Source organism: Neodiprion virginianus, chromosome 1 (assembly GCF_021901495.1).
Source record: "Neodiprion virginianus isolate iyNeoVirg1 chromosome 1, iyNeoVirg1.1, whole genome shotgun sequence".
Classification (NCBI taxonomy): domain Eukaryota; kingdom Metazoa; phylum Arthropoda; class Insecta; order Hymenoptera; family Diprionidae; genus Neodiprion; species Neodiprion virginianus.
The window spans coordinates 20,829,874-20,852,709 of NC_060877.1; the positions used below are offsets into that span (position 1 = coordinate 20,829,874).

The 22,836-nt window shown below is 35.5% G+C and overlaps 1 protein-coding gene across 3 annotated transcripts in view; it reads left to right on the forward strand.

The window, feature by feature from the left end:
- Positions 1–3,602: 3,602 nt before the first annotated feature.
- LOC124297338 (DNA-directed RNA polymerase III subunit RPC2) overlaps positions 3,603–22,836 on the forward strand; it is a 31,884-nt gene continuing 12,650 nt past the window's right edge. The window contains exons 1-14 of one of the 3 annotated variants that reach the window (XM_046748262.1): positions 3,603–3,776; positions 4,266–4,420; positions 11,100–11,276; positions 13,898–14,189; positions 14,437–14,594; positions 15,611–15,716; positions 18,754–18,939; positions 19,051–19,164; positions 19,250–19,450; positions 20,131–20,408; positions 20,720–20,859; positions 21,626–22,218; positions 22,309–22,555; positions 22,657–22,821. In XM_046748262.1, the coding sequence (XP_046604218.1) occupies positions 3,699–3,776; positions 4,266–4,420; positions 11,100–11,276; positions 13,898–14,189; positions 14,437–14,594; positions 15,611–15,716; positions 18,754–18,939; positions 19,051–19,164; positions 19,250–19,450; positions 20,131–20,408; positions 20,720–20,859; positions 21,626–22,218; positions 22,309–22,555; positions 22,657–22,821 (2,890 nt within the window). In that variant the 5' untranslated portion in view covers positions 3,603–3,698. Of the gene's footprint in view, positions 3,777–4,265; positions 4,421–9,374; positions 9,640–10,349; positions 10,588–11,099; positions 11,277–13,897; positions 14,190–14,436; positions 14,595–15,610; positions 15,717–18,753; positions 18,940–19,050; positions 19,165–19,249; positions 19,451–20,130; positions 20,409–20,719; positions 20,860–21,625; positions 22,219–22,308; positions 22,556–22,656; positions 22,822–22,836 lie in introns of those variants that run through there. The other 2 variants (XM_046748270.1, XM_046748277.1) reach the window with 2 other exon arrangements.

The window sequence follows — 22,836 nt, forward strand, 5'->3', positions numbered from 1 at the left end:
TTCGAATTTCCCCGTACCAATTCCCCATTACCTCTTGGTACTGGTTGCAGCTACGGCAAGGTAAGTGGCGCTGACTGCAGGAAAACTTTTCCTCACCACGTAGGTGTAATATCCGACCGGAACGTCCGTATATTTTATCGACCATTATTACTGCATGTTACTTTTATCAACTAACCAAACTCGAAGTACGAGAATCTTGTAACCATAAGAAATTAAAACAACTGTCTAACTATTTGGAATATCCCTAGATGGAAATAACTATGAAATTTACTAACCAAGGCTTAAAAACCATGTTACGAGATCTTCGTACTACAGAGAGCTATAATATTATTATACGTTACTATATATCACTATCATATTAACACCATAATTAACTAACACGATTATATCCAATCATTGTATAGCACTCGACAATGCCATTTGTGCATTCGGAGCTGAGAGCTATACTATAAGCAACTTACGCTTTACCATATAGCCTGGAGTATAGAAGACTGTAAAACCATAGATAAATGTATAACCAATATAATGTAAAGATAGCACTGCTGCAATAACCCATAAAACCAGAGACTGCAAAACCATCAAAACCGTGAATACTAATTATCCCGCATGAACTATACTTTCCTCCGTAACGCCGTATTGTAGGCAACACGTGCAACGTTTTGAAGGCAATGCAGATCTCCAATGTGGAGCCATACAGAGCTTCACCTAGAGAATACATTAGGAAACTTACCGACGAAACGATCAAAGGTAAATCAAGTCGCACTAAACTCAAAGATGCATACGTGGCAACGCCCAATGACAGGCAACCAACAAGTATAAAGAAAACGTTCTAGAAGCTTCCAAGCCGATTTATATCAATATAAGAATTAATAATTGCAGAAGAGAATTATATACGAAAGCACACATGTAAACCTGCTCTAAAACTATGAATTATCAAATTGTTAAATACCCTAAATCTGTCAAGATAGTTATAACACAAACACCTAAGAATATTCGCAGCAGCGCGATTCTAATAATGTTAAGCAAATAGCAACCATGTCTCATAAACAATCGCTATTGTACTCCAGGTGAATAACGACAGTAATCAATTATAATACATACGCAATTTTATACAGTTACACGCTATAAAACTAACAAACGACGAGTAACCAATATGACAATCTTAATATATAGACTTTGTAACCAACAGGATAGTAGTAATATTTAAGAAGTAAACAGGAACTAGAATTCAGCGCATCGTGACCCCGAAAATGCACACGGCACTAACATACACCACGAAACATGGGTCACCACTAGCGCATACGCACTGCGATTACCATATTAGGAAATAGCTGCTGAAAGCACGCCACAGGGGGGAAGAAGCACGGTAGCCGAGGGGCCAAGAGGGGCTTGCGCCTCAACAAAGAAGCTCACGCAGGTTGGAAAATTACAGAACAAAGTCCCCGCACCTAGACCACCGCACCAGTGCAGCGTTATACCATACGTAAAAACTTACAATATAGTAATAGCTAATGAACTAAGATAACAGGCGTGCATGCAGTGAGGATGTCGTGTCCTAATTAGAATTCCTAGAAAAGGGGGAGGTGCGCAAAGGTGACCAAAAATCTAAAGAGGGGGATCGTTCTGCGCAACGATCGACCCCTATAAAAACGGCGACCGATCACCCGATCGTCCTCTTGGTTTCTACCTCCAGATTCGTCATCTTGTTCCGGTACAGTCTCGCGGTAAAATCCTTTGGCCTTTTGCATTTAAATTTTTCATACAACGTTACTCTGCCCAAAAGTCCAGCGAGCTTTCAGCTCCATTGTGTCATATTAAGTTTAAGATCTTACACTGTGTAACTCCGTTTTTGTGACTTTAAATATTGAACTTATAAAATAAATCAAAGTTAATCAAAGTATCCAAATATATTAGAGTCAGTTATTCCGCTAAATCCTCTCACCAATCTATGCTGCAAGTCATCACATCCAGAATATTCTCAAAAAGGTAAGCCAATTAATTAAATCTTTTATCCAACAATTACTCCTCCTTCGGTTCGCTCGATTAGAGCGACAGAATGCCCGTTGTCCGGTGTATTTCAATAATTAATCGGTAATTGGTGACCCAAACTACTGATGTGAGCTGTAGCTGTGTGTGAATGTTTCCGGTATCTAACATCTGGAGATTTCCACTAGGTACCGTTCCGACGTCACACCACCGCGATATCCTAGTCCTACTAAACCATACTGAACTCTAATATGTAATTGTGAACAACCAAGGATTTTATTTTATTGTTAAGTTTGAAAAATTATTATGTTAAAAACTGGTGCGAGGCTGCTGTGTGACTAAATGTAATCAATTCTTTATACCTGGTGGTAATGTTACATTCTTTGTGCAAGTATTTCGACTTCAGGAAGTCTGTAAGTATTTTGAAAGAAACCCTGCTTTAATTTTTTCTAATTTAATTATTACGAAATCTCTATCTAATATATCAATATCTTATGTAAAAAAAATTGGTAAACTTTTACCAAACATAAGATAATGCAAGAATTCGTAAAGAGATTCAAATAGAATGTGTATGTAGGGTGTGAAAATAAGAGGACAAGCTTTTTTTTGGAATACTGTACACGGAGCGAGTGAGAGAGTGGTCTAATTTGATACCTCTCACTCGGCTGAAAGCCAGTCCTATCCCTTACCATTGCAGCGAGCCTTCCAGTTATATTAGAGTTCAGTGGTCAATGACGCTTCTATTTGCATCTCTTCTAGGTCTGGAGGGTAGAAGTAAGGAGAACCGACTTATGTGGGAGACAAGTTGAAAAAGTGTCCAGCTGTAAGCTGCAAGTAACAGTTCAAGAACCCACCAAAATAGCGCTAGCGCAGCTAAAGGATATGATATGAATTTAGCAGTTGTAGTCGGAGTGAAGTGAGCTGAGTTGAACAATTCAATATTTTTGGTGACTAATGTAATTAATATAACCTATAAAACTGCTGTGAGATAACGTGGAGAGTGATTTAATTTTTGTGAATTGTTGATAATACTTTTTAGTGATTTTGTAGTGTGTACTGTTATAAAATTTTTTAAAGTTTGGTCAATAATAGGTAAAGTTTGCATAGTGAAAAGTTGTCCAAGTGCACGAAAAATGAAAAATAAAAAGAATGATGCGCCTCAGTCTCTGTCTTTTTTCCGACCAATAGTATGTAAAATTTGCACATGTAGTTCTCTCAAGTTTTGCACATGAACTTCTTTTATTTTTGGAAATTAGTTTATCAAAAAAAAAAATTTATGTCAACGTTTCTCCATTTCAATATCATCTTCCATTTAATATTTATCGAATCATTGAGCGCTTAAAAATGTTGCTTTCTTTATTAATGCTTATTTTGAAAAATGCGCCATAACAAAGCGAAAATCTTTCTTTCCTTGTTTACTTCTCTATCCAACTCAAATATCTTTTGTTGCTTTCTTCAAAATATACCCTTCTGCTACCGTAACGCCATCTTCAGTTGACATCTTTCGACGCAAGCTTTTTCGTACACAGAGACGGTTCTCCTTATCTCTACCCTCCATACACTTCTGGGGCCAGGCGGCCGGGTAATGAACGGTTGTCGTTAGTATGGCCAAAGCGTGGTCCTCAGTAGATTGTGTCGAATGTTCGGTTGCGCTTTGGTTTGCGATGTCTTTATATTAACACGTAAAATTATAACGATAGAACAGCGACAAAATGGGTGAAATGAAATCGAATGATTTCAACAGTCTCAAAAGAGCTGAAAAATTCAGAAAAGTAGCCAAACATATCGAGGTAAAGTACCATCTCAAATATTTGTAGGTTATAACTTGACTTGATGTAATCCTACCTCGCCTAATAATGCAAAACTACAAATGTACTACGACATACTGGGCGGGTATAAATAAAAGATTTTAATCGGGATATTTTCAAGATTTTATTACTCAACAATCTACGAATTCCAGGCAGAGGCAACTTACGGTCAAACACTGTTATCAATGACTCGATTATGTATATTTTGATCTGAAATTTCAACAAATTTACCATATTTCTAGAACTTTATATTAAACATTTTCAAATATGTGCCACCAAAATTGAAAGTTTTTATAAATCTTGAATATATCTGCTTGGGAAAATATGGGGTGAAATTCGCACTAGTCGCAAGAAATGAAAATCCTTAACCAAGAAATCAGTTATTCATCACTTAGAAGTCTAGTGCAATCCTTAAAAAGCCAGACTTTGCCTGTTACTTATTATGTCAATGTAACTTGTTTGATGTTGTAGGATAAGTGGAAGCTCGTCCCTGCATTCCTCAAAGGCAAAGGCCTCGTTAAGCAACACATTGATTCGTTCAATTATTTCATTAATGTTGAGATAAAAAAAATCGTCAAGGCAAATGAGAAAGTATTAAGTGATGCTGATTCCTTGTTCTACGTCAAGTAAGTAGTATGACTTATCAAAATCTTGTATAATACAGGATGTCTAGCGACACCGACTTCCTCGAAAACTGGGAATTTGAAAATGCCCTTGAAAATGTGGGAAATATATGGAAATTTCAATTAGCAATATGGAATTTTTTCATCAAATTGAACATGCATAAAATTTTGACTTAGGTCTAATAATGAAAGTGCTTACTCGAGTCATTTCACATGAAAATCATATATTCGAAATATTATACTAGGTGTATAAATTAATTCTCGGCCCCTAGATTAAATTGATTTTACACCTATTTGAATCGAAAAATTTTTCCATTATTTAGGGCGTTTTGAGGCGCCATCTGTGAGCTATCAAACCACTTAGTCCGATTGTGGTCCGATTAATCTAACCTCAAAAAACATAGTAAACAAAGATGTCGTTCGACAAGCAGCACTTGAGGCACTGCCTTCTTTTCATCTTCCAACTTAAAAAAAAGTGCCGCAGAAGCACAAGAAATGATTTGTTCGGCCTTGGGAGAGAGTGCTGTATCTTATAGCACATGTAAAACATGGTTTCAAAGTTTCGGGATGGAAATTTTAATCTCCAGGATGAAGATCATCCTGGAAAGCCAAAAAAGGTTGAAGACGAGGAGTTGGAGAACCTACTCAACGAAAATCCCTGCCAAACGCAAAAGGAGCTTGCTGATACTCTCGGAGTGACTCAACCAGCTATTTAGGTACGTTTAAAAAAACTCGGGAGGATACAAAAGGAAGGGCGTTGGGTGCCCCATGATCTTACCCCAGAAAAAAAGAGTCGACGCTGTGAAATTGCAATGAGCCTACTGATCAGATTCAAACAAAAAGACGTTTTACATAAAATTGTGACTGGGGATGAAAAGTGGGTATTGCATGATAATCCTAAGAGACGAAAGTCGTGGGTTTATTCGGGGAAGCCGAAAACGAGCACTGCAAAACCAAACATCCGCAGGCAGAAATTGTTGTTGTGTAATTGGTGGCATTTCAAAGGTGTAATTTATTATGAGACAATCAAACCGGGGGAAACCATTACTGCTAACCGTTATCAGGAGCAACTGATGAAATTGAGCGATGCTATCGAGGAAAAAAGACCCTTCAGCGGTAGTGGAACAAGGCAAGTGATTTTGCTGCAGGACATCGTGCGGCCATACACAGCAAAAGAAACCCTGAAAGTTACCTTCACGTTGGGCTGGGAAATTCTCCCTCATGCGGCGTATTCTCCAGACCTTGCACCTTCTGACTATCACCTTTTTCGGGCGCTGCAACATCACCTGGTGGATACCCAGTTTCAATCTCCTGAGGAAGTCCGTCAGAGCATTGACGACTTCATCCAGCCAAAACCACCATCTTTCTTACGAGCCGGGATCCAACAATTGCCCGATAAATGGAAGAAATGCGTGCAAAGTGACGGCGATTATTTTGAAGATTAGATCTGTATTCATTTTTTTATAAATAAATGTCAAAATTGTTGAAAAAAGGCCGAGAATTAATTTATACACCTAATATATTAACTCAATGGCAATCTACATGCAGTGTTCGGAATGAACATAAATATGAGAAAAAGTATTTATGCGAAGATATATTAGAATTTTATCAAGCGAATATTTTTGGTCAAGAAATATTATATCTTGGTACATTTCATACATTGTATGATTGTCAATCGACAACACTCGAGCGAGAATGAACATGCATAAACTCACTCGGCATACGGCACGGTGCGACATCGCAGTTTGCTTTGAGAGCATTACTTAATTTCAGTCTAGACCTATACAGTGAATCGAAGAGTATCAAACAACAGAGTGTCAACAAAAGAAATTGTATGACAAAAAAAAAAGCAAAGAAACAAATCGCAAATTACAAGGTAAGTGTTGATTAGCTTTAATCATAGAATTTTGTGACCGTACATTGGCATAACAATATTTAGCCAATTTTGATTGTTCCGTCCTTTCCGAGTCGCTTCTAGGTCGCATAGGCCTCAGATTTTACTCCTCAATGCTAATATCCAAGTGCCAGCAGTTAAAAATACTGATTTGTTTTTTTTTTTTGCTAATATAAAAAAAAAAACACCTTTTTTACGCCTAGATTTCTGGTTATATGTATTACATGTGCCATAAATTTATATGACTGTTTAATTTCAAATGCATTTCTCTCGTTGTAATTGTTATTTCATTATAATTGTTATTTTTTTAATGCCGATAAGATGGAAATCTTTATGTACTTATATAAAAACGTCAACATCAAAATTTAACAAATGCGGAATTCAAGGAGGATAGGATACACGTTCGGATTTTTCACAATAATAAAAACCAGTCGTGAATTAATTTACCATGTCTTTATTCAATTAATGAAAATGAGAATATGATACTCATTTTATATTTTGAATGTGCAATTAATTCCATATTGTTCACTTTTTGAATTTTAGTTATTTCCACGTGGAAATGTTATATTTTTAAACTTTCAGCTCATGATTAGAAATGTATAAACTTTAAACACATACAAAAATATGTTTAAACAGGGTGGCCACTCTTCTGGAAATCCTGGAATTGTCAGGGAATTCATTCCAGGTTAGGGACTTTATAGAAATACTTTTCTTAGGGGAGCACATATGCCCAGAATAGAAAAAATAAAAACTTGCCTGACATATTTCGATAACCCTATGATGGAAGTAATCAAATATTTTCACCCTCGATCTTCTTTACCGCGAACTCTGTTAATACTTCGCTGGGTCGTACAGAAGAACTCAATTCTTAAAATTGTAATGGATAGTTGTCATTTATGCTGTGCCTGATTTGGTAGTTGTACGAACATTTATGAAAAATATTGGCAGCGAAGTTCGGTGAGTGCCAAAAAATGAATGAAAATCAATATTTCTAGTATATTTGGCGAGAAAACTCGTCCGGGAAAAATTTGAAATTGGGTCAGGGAAACAGGTAAAAGTCAGGGATTTTTCAATTCAATATTGAGTGGACACCCTGTTATATAACTTTCCACGATATTGAATAATCTTTTGAACATTAAATTTTTTCATAGATCACTTTTCATTCGTTTAAAGCTTAAAGAAATGAATAATGCATTTGATTAAACCACATGTAACTCTGATTTTAGCAACAATATAATTGCACATTGATTAAAAAAATTAACTGTAGTTAAGTTGGAAAATTTAAAAAAAAATTTCTTTCGTTAAACTCCTATATCGGACTTTATTATATCATTCATCGTCATATGTGATTTATGCAACTCATATATTATATATTTATACTTAATCGGATTACCCATATGTAATGATATGACATTCTCATATTCTCATTAAAATTCTTGATAGAAATTTGATGCACGGCATTCAACATTCGCGCTGTGTAACAATAAATTAACGCTTGGTCGAGCAGCATAACAATGAATAGTGTTTTCATAACCAAATTTAATATTATTGTGTAAGGACATATTGTCCGATAACATTTGCAAAAAATAAAATTTAAAATCAACGTTATTTTGCAAATGAGTGAGAGTTGCCTACATCCGATGTATCTAACCCTACCACACCTTCCTGAGCATTTCTTTTTATACTCTAAATCTCCGGCGTTTCAGATCTGTCTCTAACTACGTGGTTTTGATTTAATTCTGAATTTGCGTTTTTCCATTAAATAGTCAGTAATCACAGTTTTTAATGCAATCTTACTTTCAATAATAATACTTCGTTTTTCTAGGGTATTGCAGTCATGCCAAAGAGACAAAGTTCCAGCCTGCATGGAATAGTGAACTTTCGTGGGTACACCCCGTAGATAAAAACCTGTAACAGGCACGCTGTGAATTGTGCAAGAACTGTTTTTCCATTGACAGTATGGGTAGACAAACTGTAGTTCGCCATTCTATATCCAAGAAGTACGAAGAGGCTTTATACAATACATCCGCTAAGGCGATACCTCTGGAGACTTTTTTCACACCGGTTTTATTTAAATACATGTTCTTCGAAATTGACGTCCAAAAATTAGAACTCAGTAAATCTAAAATTCCATATGTAATTACTAGACTGGGCCAAAAAAAAATGAAGAATTTTTTTTTTTAATGGTACTGTAAAAACATTGTTCATGACGACAAATAAAAATTATCCTGACTGTTTGAGCCCTTAATATTAATATTAAGGGGTGTATCGTTACAGCTATTGATTTTTTAACAGTTACCGCATTTTTTTACCCAAAATCCGTCAATTATCAATCTGAAAAATTTTATCAATCCATATTTTTAAAGGAAATTAAATTTCCTACAAAAAAGCTCTCTTACTAAATTGACGTAGATCGAGCCGTTTCCTTGTAATCGTGCCTTAAACATTGATTTGTTTTTTCAAATTTATGTTTGAATTTTTGATTTTTGTAATTACCAGAAAAATCAATATTTTCATAGATCAAACCATTATTTTTGTGGGAAATTTGATGCTCTACAAAAAAGGTCTCGTAACATTTTTCATGAAATTCACTCCTGTAAAAGTTATTCGACATTGAAATTGTATTCAAAAGTAATTAACCGTTGATTTTGCGTTTGATATAATTCTTTTCACTTGTTTGACAAATTTAAGACTTAAATATTAAAAATATATTTTTTTTTCATCAGATGGTTAAATTTTTTTCAAAAAATCGATATTTATTACGATATTATCCAGCTAAAACCTTTCTTTAGCTACATATTTTTATTTTTACCGTATTTTACTAACTTAAATAGTAAAAAAAAAATCACAAGAAGTTGGAATTGGTTCATGTGGTATTCATACGTTACATTGTGCATTCAAAGCTGAGATGCGCTGTACTGGTTGAGAAATCTTCGATTTTTTGAGAGCCTTGTATAACGTTTTTAAAGATGTTTCTTCTCGACGAGGTGATTTTATAGAAATTATTAATAGCGCTCAATTTCCATTGAAATTCTGTGCAGTTGGATGGTTGGAAAATAACAAAGTAGCTGCACGTGCTCAAGTGATCTTGCCTCACATGAAAATATACTTTGAAGGTATCAAGAACAAGAAGAAAGCACCAAAATGCAAAAGCTTTGGAATCATTGACAGAATTGTAAACGATAAACTTCTACCAGCAAAATTAGTCTTCTTCCGTTCCATTGCTTAAGAAATTGAACCGTTCCTTCGCAAGTATCAAACCGATTCTCCGATGGCGCCGTTCCTCTTTAATTCCTTGACTCTCGTGGTCAATGGTAATTATTGAAAGGTTAGTAAAAAGTGAAATTTTCAAAACTAATCCCGTTACGAAAATTGACTTATCTAAAAAAGAAAATCTGCTAAAAATCGCAGGACTTCCACTTAGGGTATGCTGCGAGAGATGCTCTTCGACAGTGCAAGAATGTTGGAGACATAGATATTTTAAAATTTCGCAAAGAATGCATGACCTGCCTGCACCTCTTTACTGAGAAAATTTTGGAACAATCGCCCTTGAATTACCGACTTACGTAGGCACTGTCATGGCTCGATCCTACAGTTATTTCATCTGCTAGTAGTGCTATAACACCTCTAAAATCGGCTTTCGAACTTCTCTTCTGAAGTAATCGTCTCTCTGGATACGTGGCAAATAAAGTAGAAAAAGAGTTTAGAACATTAACCGAGACCGAAGTATTGAAAGATATAGTGAAGAATTATAACTAGGACCGATGAAAGACTTGATCATTTTTGGATGAGAACATTAAGAAACACTGACGGTAAAGATCATTTCAAAAGCTTCATTAAAACACTGCTCATTATATCATATGGTACTGCCAACCTAGAAAGAGGCTTATCGATCAACAAGGAGTGTCTTGTAGAAAATCTTCATAAACAATCTCTGGTAGCACAACGGCAGGTTTATGATGCTGTTATCACGGCTGGTGGAATGCGCAATGCCCCAATCACTAAAGCACTTATCTAAGCTGCAAAAAATGCTCACTCGAGGTATAAGGAAACTTTGGTGCAAATAGCAGCAGAGGACAAGGCCCAAAAACATAAGAATCAAAAAAAGAAGAGGATCGCTCGGGAGCAAGGAGAACTATCAGCAAAAAAGTTGAAAGTGCTCAAAGAAATAGACGAGAAACGAGCTAAATTGGAAGAAATTAACAACCAGGCAGTCACTTTGTCAAGCACAACGACGAGGAGAAGCAGCTACGGAAATATTTCCGTCCTTAAAAATGTACAATCTCTACCCACCATGTTTTACTATTCTATAATTATATCGAGAAAATGATGCCTTTGTACTAGTCACTAAATTATATTTGTTTTTCATACACCCACCTACACGCTCACAATGTGTGTTTTTGTGTTAATATTTAATTATATTATTAATAAATATAAGCTATATAAGAGGTTTTCCATTTTTCACCTCAATTTCCTCACCACATCTCATATACTTACATATCTTAAGCAGGGCATATGGATCATCAACCCTTCTTTTGGAAAATTCAACTGATTCGGAGATTTATGTTCATCGACGAGCATATTATTTACTATTAGTATCATGCGTATTTACAGATTACCATTTGAAACAACTAATATTTAGTAGTTATGCAGCTCAAAATAATGTTATGAATGTCCGGGAATTTTTATACAATGACTGGGAAAATACGGGAATTTTGAAGTCCCATGTCGCTGGACACCCTGTAATAGTATCGAAGCATGTGGAAATTACAATTTTTTGGTTTACAGGTACCTGAATGTTTACATTGGCACACCAGATGTTGAGGAAAGTTTCAATGTTAATCGCATAACAACGCCACATGAATGTCGACTCAGGGATCTAAACTATTCTGCACCTATATCAGTGGACATTGAATATACCAGAGGCAATCAACGCATCATTAGAAATAACTTATTGATTGGAAGGTAATTGCTGTGATTCAAAGTCAAATTATACAATCTATATTTTGCTTTATGAAGCTGAAGCTAGCGGCTTCTTCTAATTAGAGTAAATTCTCATTAAAATAATGCAGTCCAGTTGAGTGTTTACGATTTTTTGAAAGTGTTCGATTTTTGTGCACTGTAACGTTTTTCGTTTTCGACCTTTACTGCTCATTTTCACCAATCTTAAGGGTTCTGGCCATCCAGACTACTTGGTTTACATCACCGTTGCATTTTTTATACTTTACAACTTCACTAATTGCCAAAAAAATTGTTATGAAGTTTAGAATCCAATACCTAAATTTCGTACTAACCGGTACATCGATGATGTGGACAGTATTCAGTTTCTTTGCTATATGATTAGTACTCGCTTTCTGCTCCATTTCAAATTGATTGAGCGGGAAATTTCATTTTTTTCCCATTTACGCGAAATTATAATGTATAACTAGTGATACATCCTTGTACGGTGCTTGCCGAATACTAACTGATGCTCTCAAAAGTCGAAATAACGTTGTCTGTCTTGAGGATAATCACATCACGTAGCTCAAAGTATAGAATGGATGCATACAAAAGTAAACAATGGGATAGCTGCATGTTCTAACCTGTGCAGGTCGAGGACAGTGGTTGAACTGTGTGATTCACTGCTTGCAGCGGCTTGACCCTTCTACCGAAAAATAGCTGTAATTTTGGCAATTTTGCGAATTTCAATATAAGTAATGGTTCAAATTATTTGTCATCCTTCGAGGTTAATTATAATTAAAAAAAAAAATAGTAAAGAAGTTTAAAATTTTTGGGTGGCCAGACTCTTTAATGCTTGTGGCTGAGCGTTGCTAGCCTTAATAATATTTTTTTTCAAATTTGGAATAACTGGAGTCTCATAGAAGTTCCTCAAAGTTTTCAAAAAGTTGGAATATTGATATTTATATTATAGTACTGTGACGTGCATATTGATAGGCATGGAATAGTATATTATGCCTCTAGGGAAGGAAGCAGGTTTCTTGTCGAGCGTGGATGTTTGCAAAACTTATCTTCAATCTAAATGTGCGTCACGACATACTGCTTCCATCTCCAGAGTTTCTTTGATTTCTATCATCATATCTTGACCTTTCACATAATATAATTTTCGATATTTAGAATTAATGTTCAGTTTTGATTCTGACCTTGTATTTAAGTATATCATACACATAAATTTTAGTAAAAACATTTATTCAACTGACAGGGTTACCTTATGATTTATTACTCACCGATTTCAATGAAACTTATGTCGCGTGTAGGTCATGACTCGAATTTCAATTGCCCAAAGCTGAAACTTCAAATGGACACACATTTCCGAGAAAATCAAGTTCAAGTCTCGTTGGGGCAACTATTTTTTTTTTTTCCAAATTTTCAGTCCATTTTTAACTCCAACATTACTTACATTATAGATTTACGAGAATTATATGATTAATTAAGCATTTAATTAGAATTTTCTTCCCAAAAGCACGCCGTTCATAATTTTTTTCCGACTTTTTGTGTGAAATTAAACAATAATTATCTTCGATATCTTTCATTTAATTTGTAATGGAGCATAGAGTAAAACTTAATCATCCAAAGCATCACTGTCAGAAGCAATCGAATAAGAGTCAAGGTGATACGTGACGTAAAAACACGAGAAACAGTGACGAAAATTAAATAGGGGTCATTCCGTGTCAAATCGACCAATGGTTCTCCTCGACCACTTTTGTTTTGGATGAAATTTGGTCAGAAGTTCTCATTCATCGTATAAAGAAGAATGCGTATTTTTTTTTTTTTGGAAGGTTATGCTAATTAATTGCTTACTCATTCATATAATTTTCATAAATCTATAACGTAAGTAATGTAGGTGTTTTGGCGAATGTCTCATATATAATAGCGATATCCGTACCTGTAATGTGTGTCTCACATGTTCGAAAATTTAACGTATCTTTATGACTCTTGTTGCTATACTGTCTTTCTCTATGCATTCTCTGTTTATATCGTTTCTATGTTTACTTTTCTTATGTTCTTGTAACGCGGAATAAAGGGAACCAGTTGAAGGAAATCTTTCTCTTTATTTCGATCTCCATACATCTTCAAACCCTTTCCCTTTCACGAATGTTCTAGGATTAAAATTAATCAACTTTCTCTATCTCTAAACAGTAGGAATCGAAAATGGACTGATAAATTGAAAAATATATACATAAAAATAATAGCCCCAGCGAGACTTGAACTTTATTTTCTCGGAAACGGCTGTCCATTGGGAGTTTTTGTTTTGGGTGATAGAAGATCGAGTCATGGTCTACACACAACATAAGGTTCATTGAAATCGATGAGTGACAAATCGTAAGATCTCCTTGTGAGCATAGTCAAAATTTAATACTCAAGCAAGAAAAATGCCTCTATTTATTGTTTCTATAAAGCAACTAAAAATTATGTTCTTCCACTTCGATGGTTCAGAACGAAACTCTGGTGTAACAAAGTATAGAAATGTACAGAAAATTTACAATTACTCACCCCAGAGCCATTTGTCAGTCTAACGTACATGCAGTTAATATAAAGTAAAAAATAGAAACTCGTAAATGAAAAACTGAAGTTACTTTTTCTTTTAGAATGCCCATAATGTTGCGGAGTTCCAATTGTGTTCTGAATAACAAGTCTCACTTCGAGTTGGCAAAAATGAATGAGTGCCCTCATGATCCGGGTGGTTATTTTGTCATAAATGGGCAGGAAAAGGTGATTCTGATCCAAGAACAGAAATTGAGAAACAGAATTATTCTGGAGGAAGATAACAAAGGTTGTATTGTCAGTTCATGCAACAGTTCCACCCATGAACGAAAGACTAAAACAAACGTTGTTGGGAAAGGCGGAAAATATTACATGAGACATAATATTTTTCAAGATGTACGTATTCTTTGTTCTGACGCCTGCAGGTTCTAGTATTGCTACTCTTATAGCTTGTATTGTACCCACGTCCGTTGACTGAAGATTGCTAATGATAGATATGCTTGCTTCAGAATAATATGCTTCGTTGGCTGTGTTTAGTGATCTTCAGTTAATGTCATGTCTTACCACACATAATGTTTCAAACATTCCAATAGATACGCTGGAGCTATCTGCATTCTGAATAATGCTTAAACAACTTTTCCAGGATATTCCTATTGTAGCAGTATTTAAGGCTATGGGCATTGTATCTGATCAAGAAATAATGCAACTAATAGGAACTGAAGAAGAATACATGAGAAGGTTTTCGGCTTCGTTAGAAGAATGTCACACAGCAAATGTTTTCACTCAAGACCAAGCAATCAGGTACTGTGTAAAAGATCTTTCCTCTTTAGTGTTTCCCTTCGTTCTCAAGTTTCATGCATTGTGTAAGCAGTAATGTTATTATTTGTATATTTGAAATGACAGTACTAGTTTTTTTATGCAAAAATCAATTTTAAGCGAGTTACCTGACAAACGTAAGTTCAAATTGTCTTCTATCTTTTTGCTTTACCCTTAATTTACAAATACTCAAATTCATTGTGACCCTTTCGAAATCCCTGGTAAATTTAAGACCCACAGTCTTGAATGAGCCCCGTTGGCGCTGCCGGCAGCATGCCTCAGGCGTTTTTCTGCTCATTGCTCAGCCTGAGGCGCATAGCTGGCATTCTCCTTCGGAACTGTGGGTTGCAAAATTAATAGGGATATCGAAGGAATCAGAATCAATCTAAGAGTTTGTACCTGTATTAACGAATAAGGTGAAAAATAGTACATCACGTAACGAGAGGATAAAGTCGACTTTTATTCCTGTGTTACATATAGGACTTTATTTCCCACTCAACTTTGGCCGCATTATTGACGTGAAAATAGGGACTCAATGTATCTTTTGCCATATTGGGTGTAAATTTGAGATAGAAATGGGTACTTTGTGTACGAAAAATACTCATGGAAAAACGCGTAAATCATGCTCATGTTATATGAATTAAATGAAAATTATATACATAAAAAATAATTGTCTCGAACTTACAGAAAGAATGGTTGACAGCTGTGTCTGCTTTCTCTGTTTCCCTTTTTCTCGCTCTTACTCTTTTCAAACGCTATGAAAATATTTGTTTGTCGTGCTTGTAATATGCTGCAGCACAAGTGTCAACTGTAGGCCGCACCGAAGAACCATATTACAGTAAATTGAATAGCATGCGCTTTCCTCTACTTCCTGTTACACATTTTGAAAAAATGTTTTGGAAAAAAGTTGAGAGTCAAAAATATGCCACATTTGTTCAGCTTTTCAAGTCAAAAAATTTAACATAAGGTTGAGTCAGTATTAAATATAATTGATTTTACAGATATTTAAGTAATAGAAGAAAACAGAAGCGATTTCCCACTAGTAAAATGGGCGTTGTTGATGAAATAAAGGATATCTTGGCAATAAACATCCTATCACATGTTCCGGTGAGTATAAACTGCAATAGAGATAAGAGGTGCCCTTTGTTGCGAAATATGAACTATTTTTCTGTAAGGTTGTGCATTCTGATGGTACTGGTAGTCACAGGCAGCGTCTAGAGTTTACCGTAGAGCACTATACCTAGTACCAGGAGGAAGTCTACTATGTCTTCACATAAGTGGGAAGTGTCTGATAAGATGATATCATAGTAAGATGTCGTTTAGTCTCTTTCATGGATGATCTGATTGGACGAAATCACTTTAGTTAAGTAACCAGTTGGATACGTGACATGTTAGACTGAAGGAGAGAGATATCATCCTACTGTTTTTTACTGGTTTTCACTGTAGTGTCTAAATTCTCAGCAGCTACACTTACTGCGTAAGCAATATCAGGGCGAGTTGAAGTTACAAGATACATTAAACCCTCTCATTCCAAACTTTTCCAAGACCCTTTTAGTATAAGTATTTTGATTAAAAAAAAGAGACTCATGATCTAAACGTGTTATCTGCACTCAAAGATGATAGTCTAAAGCTCCAATTTTAATTTGAAAAATCTTTTTACGTTTTTCAACAACAGGAGTTGGTTCATCTAAACTTGTTCCTCCCAGTAACCCATCATCAGCGTAGATTGCGATTAATAGCTTTTTACCAACTTTCTTCTTTATGAATAAACAAGAATCAGCAGTGCTACAGACCATATCTTCTTTCTTCATGAAGTCTATAAAAAAATTATTCTAGGATTGTGGAGCTTTTTCTAACTAACATAAACTTATATACAGTCTGCATACTCTTCCGGTTCCATCATCAAAACCCTCTGATTGTCTTATGTACATTTTTGCTTGAAGTTTCTTGTATAAGAAAGCAGTTTTGACTTCAAATTGTTGGAATTCCAGATTTTCAAATGCAGCAACACTAAGAACTGTACGAATTGTGTCAAATCTTGCCACTGGACTAAAAATTTCTATGTAGTCAATTCATGTCTCTGAGAATAACCTGCCTATAGTTTTATTGATATATCTAGTATGAATCATAGAGCGTGCAGTTTCTACTATTGTGCGATATTCTCATTCTTCAGCTCCGTTTGGTTCAGGTGTGTACGGCATAGACTTTCTGAAACATATACCCTTTGCTTCAAAAACTTTATATGCTTCTTGATTATGAAATTCCTCACCACCATCGCATAGGAATTCCTTTATTGTATGTTCTGCAGTATGAAATTCATTCAAAAACGTGTTCAAATACGTTACGACCTCAAACTTTGCTTTCAAGAAGAAAACTCGATAAAATTTAGAAAAATCATCCTTGAAAAATATGCAGCCCTCAGAGATTCTTCTTGCATTGGTCCACAAATCAGCATCAGCATGTATGAACTCACCAGCATTGTCCGGTCTCTTTGTCCTAGTTTAAAAAGTTCTTCGGTGCTGCATTCCAAAAATACAGTCCTCATAGAATTCTTCACCGCTGCTTACAACTTTAATTCCTTGCTGCTTGAGAACCTGCATTCAAAGCTTTGCTAGTTAATTCTTTCAGGCATTTACTCGCATAATGACCTAATTTATAACAATTAAAGTTTGCTCTAAACAACCAACAGGAGTAGCTAATTGTAAGTCTTCAGTCACTCTCTTTTCAAGTGTAAAGAATTATTCTAACAGTCTATCTACTCTCTGCTCTGAATTCTGTTAGTAGATTGAATTCAATTTCTCGCACGTTTCTTTTGCCGTATCACACGTTGCAGTTTCTTCTATGTGTACATCATTGACGCTACTAATTAGAATTAGTTGAGCAAGAGTATTCATCTTTTTGAGAATCCACGTCATATTTCGACCTCACAATTTCTGTAGAATCAGCTGCTTAAGGTTCAGGTTTGCAACTAGTACCTAATGCTATCTCCTGGACTTTATGGTGTTGCAAGAACAGCATAATCACATAATATACTATGAGCATCCTTGAGCATAAGCGCACGTATACCATGCCTTGTTATCTATGTCCTCTCATTAACAATATCGTTAGTCATTTCGTTAATATTTTATGTTTTTGAAGTCACAAAATGTCTGTGTAACGTCGATGTATAATGAAAAAGTACAATTGAAACAGATTTTGGGAACAAAAAAATCATTAGGAACTCATCTCTGGTCACAATTTTGAAGATTAGAAGTTTCCGTTTCTTCACATGTTCAGAAGACGATTTCAAACAATCAATCGTTTTGGGTTGCCAATGTCTTCATTTCTTCAAAAACAAACATCTCGCAAACAGTCTAAAAATTATTAAAATAATTTCCTGTTCCAGCTGGTTATTGTTATCAAGAAACGTAGGCGGAAAATAAATCAATAGCTCTCTATGTCAGTTATTAAGTAGGGTCAACTTTAGAGTGCAGCCCCCCCCCCCCCCCCCCCCACAGCCTTAAATAAGAAAGCACTCCAAGGAATATTTAAAATTAAGCTTTGAATTGGCAGCGTCCATTCTTATGCATGTTGCAAATAATCAACATAAATTTTATGCAAAGTATTTTTTGAAACACTTCAGAAAGTTTGGTAGATGTTCAGAACTTTGTTGGTTGGGAGTCGAAATGTTAGAAGCTCAAAATGTAGAAGTGTCACAATATCAAGTTTTCAAAGACTTAAAAGTCTGTTATATAGAATTTTGAAAATGCTGAAAGTTGATGTATAAAAAAGTTTAAATCTAGATAAGAGTATAGAAAACAAAAAAAAAATCATGAAAATTATGCTATATTCTTGTTCATTCTGATGAATTGATAGTCTCGCTTTTTATATTTATTTTGGCTTTCTAAACTTCAACAATCCTCTAAAACAAATTCTCGCATCTGTGAAAATTTAATATTGTGATCCTTCTATTATCGAATCTTTCTACATTTTCACTCTTACTCACAGCCACTTTTAACTTGTTTTTTTTTTTCCACCCATTTCAATAATTTTTAGTACAAGGTTTTGACTTTTGGAGCGGATCAGTTATTCAGAAATTGTTCAAACTTCAATGATTAGTTTAAAAAAAATTTCCCCAGAACTGCATCAACATATTTTTACATAGGTAGTAGACTTCAACTTCAAAGTCAAAGCAACTTACATTGCATTGATGATACGTAAGGTTATGCAAGGCCAGATTGATAAAACGCTAATCGACGACAGAGATTATTACGGTAACAAGAGGCTGGAATTAGCTGGTTCCCTACTGTCTCTCATGTTTGAAGATTTATTCAAAAGATTTAACTGGGAGGTAAGTGAAAATAATGTTGAAACAATATATTACAACAATGAAAAACTTTTGTTGTTCATGCTTTTCTTAATGCAAATCAACTGTGTACAAAGTTTTTTTGTTTAAATACAGCTCAAACAAATTGCAGACAAAAATATTCCCAAGATCAAAGCAGCCCAGTTTGACATCGTTAAACACATGAGGCAAGACCAAATTACAAATGGTTTAGCATTTGCTATTTCTTCGGTGAGTTAGATATTTTGTAATTTTGTGAAATTGTCTTCAAGCTGCAACTTTCATTCATGGATATCTGATAACATTTGTTCTAAAGGGTAATTGGACCATAAAACGGTTCAAAATGGAACGTCAAGGTGTAACGCAAGTCCTTTCAAGATTGTCGTATATATCTGCCCTAGGAATGATGACCAGAGTAAATTCACAATTTGAAAAAACAAGGAAAGTTTCTGGCCCCCGCTCCCTACAGCCTTCCCAATGGGGAATGATGTGTCCTAGCGATACGCCAGAAGGAGAGGTAGACTAATACACTAAATATTATTTGTTACTCGCAATTATCCAATCAAAAAATGTAAAAAATATAACGTGTTATAAGTGCGGAAGGTGGGTGATTTCCGGGTACTGTGAAGTTTGCAGCAGGAACCAAAAAAGTCAGTACTGCGTGAACACAAATACGAGTGCTGCAATTGTACTAGTATCAGTGCGAACGTAGCACAAGCTAAGGTGAGCGCTGTAATCACACGAGTCAGGTGTCGCCCGTTCGCTCGTGTGACGCCCGCTTTTTTTTCTAACACCTGTGAAGGAAAGTTTGATTTTAAAACCATCGGAAGTGCCACTGACAGCGTTTAAAATTAGAGTGAGGTAACTTACACTCAATGATGCAGTTCGTAAAATTGAGTTATTAGCAAGTGGACTTATTCCAAAGAAAGCTTTAGTGTATGAAATCGAGTACTACAGTTCTACGTATGCGGCAACGTTATTTTACCGTACTACTTGGAAATAGGGCATTCAACGCAATTTTCTTTATGTAACTTTCACTCCACAGACTTTAAAAATGGGATTTTTTAAGCAAGTGTTAGAAAAAGCTTTTTTCACGTTATTGCAGTCAAGTAAATTCAGAACCGTAACTGAAGTTTCGATAAAGAAGTTTGTGAAACTAACGTGTTGTATATCGAAATTGCGTGTTGCATATTTCAGGGCTGCGGTCTAGTCAAAAATCTAGCATTAATGACTCACATCACAACAGAGGTGGAAGAGGAGCCAATTATCAGACTAGCCTACAATCTTGGAGTAGAAAACGTCAATATTTTGGGAGGTGAAGAAATAAACAACAAAAATGTGTACATGGTTTTCTTGAACGGCAATATTCTAGGAATTACTAAAAATTACATCCGACTTGTCAATGTATTCAGATTGTTACGCAGAAAGGCCATGATCAATGGCTTCATTTCAATATATCCTCAGCATCATCATAGGTAGGTCTCTAACGAATATATCCATGCAAAACTTTCTGTTTAATGAATTGACACTGTTTGTCACAAAAAAAGCAAATGTCTTTGCATGACAAATATTGTTTAAATTGAAAAGTTTTGTGTCATCATTTATTTGTAGATGAACAGGGTGTTTTACAATTGGTGCTTGGACTTGAACAATTTTCCAAAATACACATGTTTCAAACGATATCCAATTTAAGATGGTGAAACCCCCCAAAAGTGTTTTTTTTTTTTTCTATCATTAATTGTATTGAAATCCTTAGAAGTCTTAATACTGCAATAATTTTCTCCAGATGTGTGCAGATATGTTCGGATGGTGGCAGACTGTGCAGACCTTATATTATAGTCAAAGATGGAGAATCTCTTGTTCAGCAAAAACACATCGAAGCACTAAAACATGGCTTCAAAACGTTTGACGACTTCTTGCACGAAGGTTTCTAAAACTAGAAAATTATACAGAGCTCATTACAAACGAAATGCTATACTATACACGTTTTAGTGGCATACAGCGCAATGGTAAAATGAGCGTTGACACACAAATATTTGGTGCAGAGAAAATATGACACCCAAATAAAAACCTAAACTTGCGGCTTAATGGAGTTTTAGTGCACGGGTCTATGGCACACAGTAGTTTGGCAAGCAATAAATATAACATATGGGTTTATGGTATACGAGCAATGCCCACAGCCTTTTGGTGCACAAGATTTATGGCTCACTAGCGTAATCATGACTACAATTTCTAGGCTGATGAAAGAAACGTCTGACATAAGATAGTTTTGCTAATTTAATTCATTGTACAATTGAAAAAGATTGCAATCAAAGCATTTACGCGCACTTATATATACTAAACATATTATGGAGTGAATCCTGAATGGTTGAATGTTTCGTTTCCACTAGTCAATTTCTAAGTAACTTTGAGGAACTTTGATGCCAACCCACCAACGTTTGACCGTCACCATTTTGTGAAATTCCTTGCGATAAGTTGGTGCATCATAATTCCTGTGTGCCGTGTGAAGAATTTTGTATTCCATTATGCCACAAGGATAAATTTTTATGTTGTGTGACATATTTCCCATGTGCCACTGCTCTGTGTGTGACCAGAACGTGTACTCTTGGTTTTACCTCATTACAAACAAGGACATTTAACTGTTGACTTATTTATACTATATTACCCAAATTCACAATTTTCTGTTTCCCAGGTCTCATAGAATTCTTAGATGTGAACGAGGAAAATGATAGCTCAATTGCTTTCAATGAGTCCCAAATTGAAGCAGGAACGACTCACTTGGAAGTAGAGCCATTTACTTTGCTCGGCGTTTGTGCTGGCTTAGTGCCGTATCCTCATCACAATCAGAGTCCTAGAAATACATATCAGTGTGCTATGGGTAAACAAGCTATGGGAACTATAGGATATAACCAGCGTAATCGCATAGATACACTAATGTACAATCTGGTTTACCCGCAAGCTCCAATGGTCAAATCTAGGACCATAGAACTGATCAATTTCGATAAACTCCCCGCTGGACAAAATGCAACAGTTGCGGTGATGTCCTACAGTGGATACGACATAGAGGATGCGCTAATTTTAAATAAAGCAGCGATTGACAGAGGTTATGGAAGATGTTTAGTCTACAGAAATGCTAAATGTACTTTAAAAAGATATGCAAATCAAACTTACGATAGAATAATGGGCCCTATGATAGATTCAAATTCTAAAAAACCCATTTGGAAACATGAGATAATAGACAATGATGGTATAGCTGCCCCTGGAGAAATGGTAGAAAATAAAAAAGTAAGAATAGCTTTCTACAGTTTCTCAACCATGCTATTTTATAACAGGTTTCAACAATTGAGCCTTTGGTTTCATTTATTCTGTGTCTAGGTCATGGTGAACAAATCTATGCCTGCGGCAACAATGAACCCTGTAAATCCTGCTAATGTTCAGACTCAACCTGATTATTGTGACGTACCAGTTCTCTTCAAAGGATCAGTTCCAGCCTACATTGAAAAAGTTATGGTATCCAGTAATGCGGATGATGCATTTTTAATAAAGTTGTTGCTACGACAAACTAGACGGCCTGAAATTGGTGATAAATTTAGTAGTCGACATGGACAGAAAGGTGTAACAGGTAATGGTCATAATAAAGTAATAAATACTTAGTTTGAATAATTGACAAATTTGGAAAATCAATTTCCTAGTCGATTTTGTTATGACCATCTGCATTTGCAGGTCTGATTGTGGAACAAGAAGACATGCCATTCAATGACCTAGGTATCACACCAGACATGATCATGAATCCACATGGATTTCCCTCAAGAATGACAGTAGGTAAACTCATCGAATTACTTGCTGGCAAGGCTGGTGTAGCTGAAGGGAAATTCCACTATGGAACAGGTATTTGCTTCACTC